General features: G+C 38.3%; 1 protein-coding gene across 1 annotated transcript; it reads left to right on the forward strand.

Moving 5' to 3' along the window:
* The first annotated feature begins 3,187 nt into the window (after nt 1-3,187).
* LOC119792809 lies at nt 3,188-5,043 on the forward strand. The gene is made up of 3 exons (XM_038299616.1): nt 3,188-3,630; nt 3,908-4,043; nt 4,216-5,043. Exons 1-3 carry the CDS (start codon nt 3,188-3,190, stop codon nt 4,969-4,971), a joined length of 1,335 nt encoding a protein of 444 aa, XP_038155544.1. The 3' UTR covers nt 4,972-5,043.
* The last annotated feature ends 324 nt before the right edge of the window (nt 5,044-5,367 follow it).

Here is a 5,367-nt window from a genome sequence, read left to right on the forward strand (position 1 = left end):
CACCACACAGGGACAGACAACACTAGTGATACCAACTTATAAACAGGATGCCACGATCAGAATGTACTGACTCAGTGAAAAATGCACACATTTCATCAGTAGCTGAGATTATGGAGTCTAATCATGGAGCGCAGGACATTGAGGAGGACACTGACCAAGAAATGTTGTTTTACACTGACATTATTGATAATTGCATTTACTCATGGGCGTAGGTTTGCATAGGGACCATAGGGACATGTCCCTACCAAAATTTTGAACCGACCTAATTGTCCCGACCAATAATTGGATGTGAGCAACATGTTTATAATTAACAGCAGTAGTTGTCGCAGCAGTGGCTTCTTTTCCTCTCGCAGCTCCTCTGCCTGCTCTCTCCTGTCCCTTTCACGCAGCAGCGCATGGAGCTGTGCTGCGTTGTTTAACTCCACTCTCATTGGTTGTTCTGCCTTAAGTTCCGCCTTCTCTCTCTCTGATTGGCTGTTTTCTAGTCCGCGTGTGCTTGGAGCTCAACATTGAAAATGTATTTACACTAGAATGCTGCGGTTACTACAATAAATATTAGGCTACAAAACTAGTCCCAATAAAAAAAAAATGAATATCATGTACACTAAAAAACAGAAAGCTTTTTATTCTTTTATAAAGCGAAATATTCTGAGTCAGCCAGGCGTTCTGAAGACACAAAATGGGCAAATAAAGGCTGTAAGCATCAACATTTCTGATTCTTAGCCACAGCCAACTAAAAAAGAAAAAGTGAGGATTTCCTTTTTACCAATATTTAGTTGCTATTACTGGTTTCATTTTTTTATGACTCTTTGAGGAAGTTCAGGTATAATTATTAGCAGGTGTTATTTCTCTTATAGAGTATAACAACAAGAAATGGAGCCTAAACATCTGCTGTTTTTCGTTTAAAAAGCATAATTAGGGTTCCACATAATAATAGTTATATTTTATTGACTATTTATACCTCTAGAAATAGGATAAAGACAAGAACAAACAAAGGAAGAATATAAACATTGATTTTATCTTACATAGATTTCCACACAGTCTATAAGTAAATTAGTACAAACATTAATGTCTGGTAAAAATGCTTGAATCTGGCTGTTTATTTTAGATAATGTTAAATTACAGATAAGATAGTATTATATTGTCTTTTATAATTGTTAAAAATTATTTTATATTTGAATACACTTAGGCTCATTCTTAGTGTTGTGTTTGTAGATGATTCCACTAAAAAAGAAAATACAGTAAGGAGCTATTTAAACAGTCAGACAGTAAACAATATAGGATGATGATAAAAGGTTGTGTTACATTTAATCCTTTACTATTAAAAATGCACTTATACATTATATGATTATAGGAAACACAGATATCCAGTAATAATGATGCAGGGCAGCTTGCAGGTGAAGCAGCTGGCCTTCAGTGCTTCAGGTGATGTCTAAATAAACCAGGTGAAACTAAAATATCTCCACATGGAGTCTCCATTCTCCAGTTAATGATTAATCACATACTAAATTAGTTGACGATTATTGAAATAATCAATTAATACGATTAATTTTTTCAGCCCTAGATAAAATAGATGAAATGGGCTATACAGAGTAACTACAGCCCAGATGTTCAACTTTTATAGTGAAGTTAATATTTTAATGAATGTATTATTTTGCTTGATACAGAGAGAGCATAGTAGGTAAAAAATAAGAGTGGGGTTTAACTCTGCACAATTGTATATCTTCAAAAGAATATACTGTATTTACCTTCTCTATTAGTCATGCAAATGAAACCATTTTCAAAGTGGAAAACAGTCCTAATTCCACATTCATCATAGCCTGTGATACTTCAAACATTGATAAACAGCATCTAATGAGTGTAGTGCTTATAAAATTTTTATTAATGTAGCAAAATGATGCTTTTCTCTTTTAACAATGAATTCGTCTTATCAGTACGGATGCTCACATCGAGCATAAAAAAGGGCATGCATATTGCAGCACCAATGACACCCGACCAATAGTGTCCCCACCAAAGTTCAAATCAAACCTACGCCCTTGCATTTACTATACTGAAGCGTAATACAATATGGCAATTAAAATAGAAAATAAATTATCTATTTTAGATTTCAATAGACCAGACTTGTATGGCTACTTAAAAAAACAATAATATTTGGGCAATGCTTGCCCAAAGTCAGCTCTTAAAGAAATGCTATAATGCAGGTTTAAGAGGCTTCCCTTCTTTCAGCAGAGATGATTTCCATTGACAGCTGATTAACAAGCTTTTGCTGAACTGCAATAATCAGAACCTCAGCTGGGGAACCTCTGAAATCTGCAGGACAGGAACTACGTTCATACTTAATCCCGTTTTTTTTGGATGATTTTTTTTTTTTTTTTTTTTGCATTGCCGTTCACATTTTCAAATATATGTGACTTGTATGTGATCTCTTGTGTAAACAGCACTCAGTTTAAGAGTCCTGCATGCTTAGTAGAGGACGCAATGGCGTCCCAACAAGCATGATCTGTGTTTACGGAAGTAAACATGAATGCTCATTCCGTAAAAATTCAAAAAAATATCCATTGGACTTGGTTTCCAAGATTTGAAGACGTTTCGCCACCTCTCCAGGAAGCTTTCTCAATTCAAAAATTAATCTGTCATTTTGAATTGAGAAAGCTTCCTGGAGAGGTGGCGAAATGTCTTCAAATCTTGGAAACCAAGTCCAATGGATATTTTTTTTGAATTTTTACAGAATGACTATGACCTGGATGACTGGGAACCTTCATCAGCATAAACATGAATGGTAATGCTGGAGCTCATCTACTGTAGCGATCTTTCCCAACCTTAAAAACTCAGTCTTTTCAAGATGGTTCATGGTTTGTCTACCATTTATACCACTTCTGCATAGCAGGATGCAAAATTCACTCCGTGCACGAGAAAATGCTAACTTCCGGATTTATTACCGGAAGTTGAAGTGTTTACTTCCTGTCGCTAGTCTGCGCTATCCCCCCGCACTGAGAAAATGATGTCCAAAGCAAAAAGGATCGTAACCTGTCAAAAAGCTGAAGGTGGGAACAACTTTTACTGTTCTGTGCCGCTGTGTACCGCCGGGGGTAGGTTCAACAAAGTGCTGAGCTTCCACAGATTCCCCAAAGACCCGAGTTTGCGCGCTCAATGGCTAGCAAAAATAAGAAGGAAAGACTTCACCGTGATGGCTAACTCTTCAGTTTGCAGCAGGCATTTTAAGACTGGGGAAATTGTTTTATCGGCCAAAGGGAGGCGAAAACTTAAACCCGGAACGGTTCCATCTATTTTTCGGTGGACCAAGCCATCGAGGCCAGGAGTGTGGGAACACTGTCCTCGGGCAGCCGCAACAGGAGGAGAAGATGGCGCCGCGGATGACAACTCTGCTGCGTCTGGCAGCAACACAGGCATGGAGATGGACTGTGAGCCTGCTCAAACTCCGCCTGTCCCCATGATTGAGGACCACGACTACGCGGAGAGTCCTTTCATCACCGTGGACCGCAGTAAATACACTGACATGTGTAAAGAGATCGAGGAGCTCAGACAGCAGCTTGAGTCTCAGCATCTGACCCTCAGATTTGGGCTGCAGCGGTTCGCCTCATCCAAAGAGGATATTCGTTTCTATACCAGGTAAGAATGGCCATTTACACGGTATATTGTACTGTTTTTGATTAATGTATTTACTCTGGTTTTGGTATATGCAGTAATAGCTGTCTTTTCTTTTGTTTAACTGAAAAAAAACAATAATATAACAATTGGCAGAGTTAAGAGTTGCAGACAATGTGTTGCTGTGTGCACATCATATAATCTATTGAAAATGTCAATCACTATTATCCATTCTGTTAAGGGAAAATACTGAATTACACTGTGCTGAACAATATGTAATAACATTCCTCTTTTAATGCAGATTTCCATCATATGAGCATTTGATGGCATTCTGGTATCTTATTCAAGAGGCAACCACCAGGATGGTGAGGGTGAACAGTGCTCAGAGAAATCTTTCCAGCAGCACATCCACTGAAAGCCCTGTGACCAGACCAACTGTAAGTTATGGTTTGTTTTATGAAATGAGTCATTTAACTTTGTAGAGTAGATGTGTAAATATTTAATTTTAGCCGTTACAATTATTTGCTTTTATTCAAAGTAAATGTGTAGTGTTTTTAATATTATTATTATAATAAAAAGGTTAATTATTGTATTATGTCTTCTTTGCAGAAATTGTTGCCAATTGATGAGTTATTCCTCTTTCTAAATTATCTTTCCACTGGCTGCACTCAAAGAGAGCTCGGCCACAAGTTCAACATCCACAGAGCCACAGTGAGCAGGATCATTGTAACGTGGGCCAACTTTCTTTACACTCTGCTCGGGTCTGTTTCAATTTGGATGACAACTGATGCAGTCAAAGCAAATCGGCCTGTAGACTTCAATGGGACTTATGAAAACACTCATGTAATTTTGGACTGCACAGAAATGAGATGCCAAACTCCTTCCTCACTTCTACTACAGAGTGAGGTTTTCTCGACCTACAAGTCGCACTGCACCTTCAAAGCCCTGATAGGCATGTCCCCCCATGGAGCACTGACTTTTGTGTCTGCGCTGTTTGAGGGTTCCATCAGTGACAAAGAGATCTTCCGTCAGTGTGGCATCACCTCCCTTCTAACACCTGAAATGGAAGCAATGGTGGACAAAGGGTTTCTGATCGATGAGCTGGTGTCTGGGAAAGTTCACCGTCCCGCCTTTCTGTCCAAGGAGGAGCAGATGCCTGAGGTGGACGTTCTCAGGACTCAGTCCATAGCTCGCCTCAGAGTCCATGTCGAGAGGCTCATTAGGAGAGTCAAAGAAAACAAACTTTTTGACACAGTTATCCCACTCTCCATTTCTGGGAGCATTAGTCAAATTTTTACAGTTGCTTGTCTCCTCACAAACTACCAGTATGGACCCCTGGTTAAAAAGTGGGCACACGCTGAGTAGCTGCTGTAGTTCTTATTTTATAGATTTGTAGAAACTGTTCATATCATTACTTTACCAACTACAGTTCACATTTTTTACTTATCCCAGGGAATTAATTTTTGAGAGAAGTTTTTTTTTTTATGTAAAAGTATTCACATTAAAAGTATTCACAGCAAACAAGGATTGTTCATTCGAGTTTTTAATTGTGTTATTTTATATTATTGTGTGATAACATGCACATATTGCAATTGAAATGTTTATTAATGTAATGTCGGTCGGAGAGAAATCCTTGTAGGCTTCACTTAGACGGAGAACAGAGAGATCAGGTAGGTCCCCATGAACACCTTTGTAAAGTGTGCTCCTGGAAGAGAAGAACAAATTATTAAACAGGAGATAATGAAAGTACTGAAATATAAT

The sequence above is a fragment of the Cyprinodon tularosa genome, unplaced genomic scaffold, assembly GCF_016077235.1.
Source record: "Cyprinodon tularosa strain WSP-4 unplaced genomic scaffold, ASM1607723v1 ctg112, whole genome shotgun sequence".
Lineage (NCBI taxonomy): Eukaryota > Metazoa > Chordata > Actinopteri > Cyprinodontiformes > Cyprinodontidae > Cyprinodon > Cyprinodon tularosa.

Coding starts and splice junctions, on each gene's coding strand:
- LOC119792809 (XM_038299616.1), top strand. CDS start 3,188: ATGGCTAACTCTTCAGTTTGCAGCAGGCATTTTAAGACTGGGGAAATT. Junction 3,631..3,907: donor GATATTCGTTTCTATACCAG/GTAAGAATGGCC, acceptor CTTTTAATGCAG/ATTTCCATCATATGAGCATT. Junction 4,044..4,215: donor GCCCTGTGACCAGACCAACT/GTAAGTTATGGT, acceptor TCTTCTTTGCAG/AAATTGTTGCCAATTGATGA.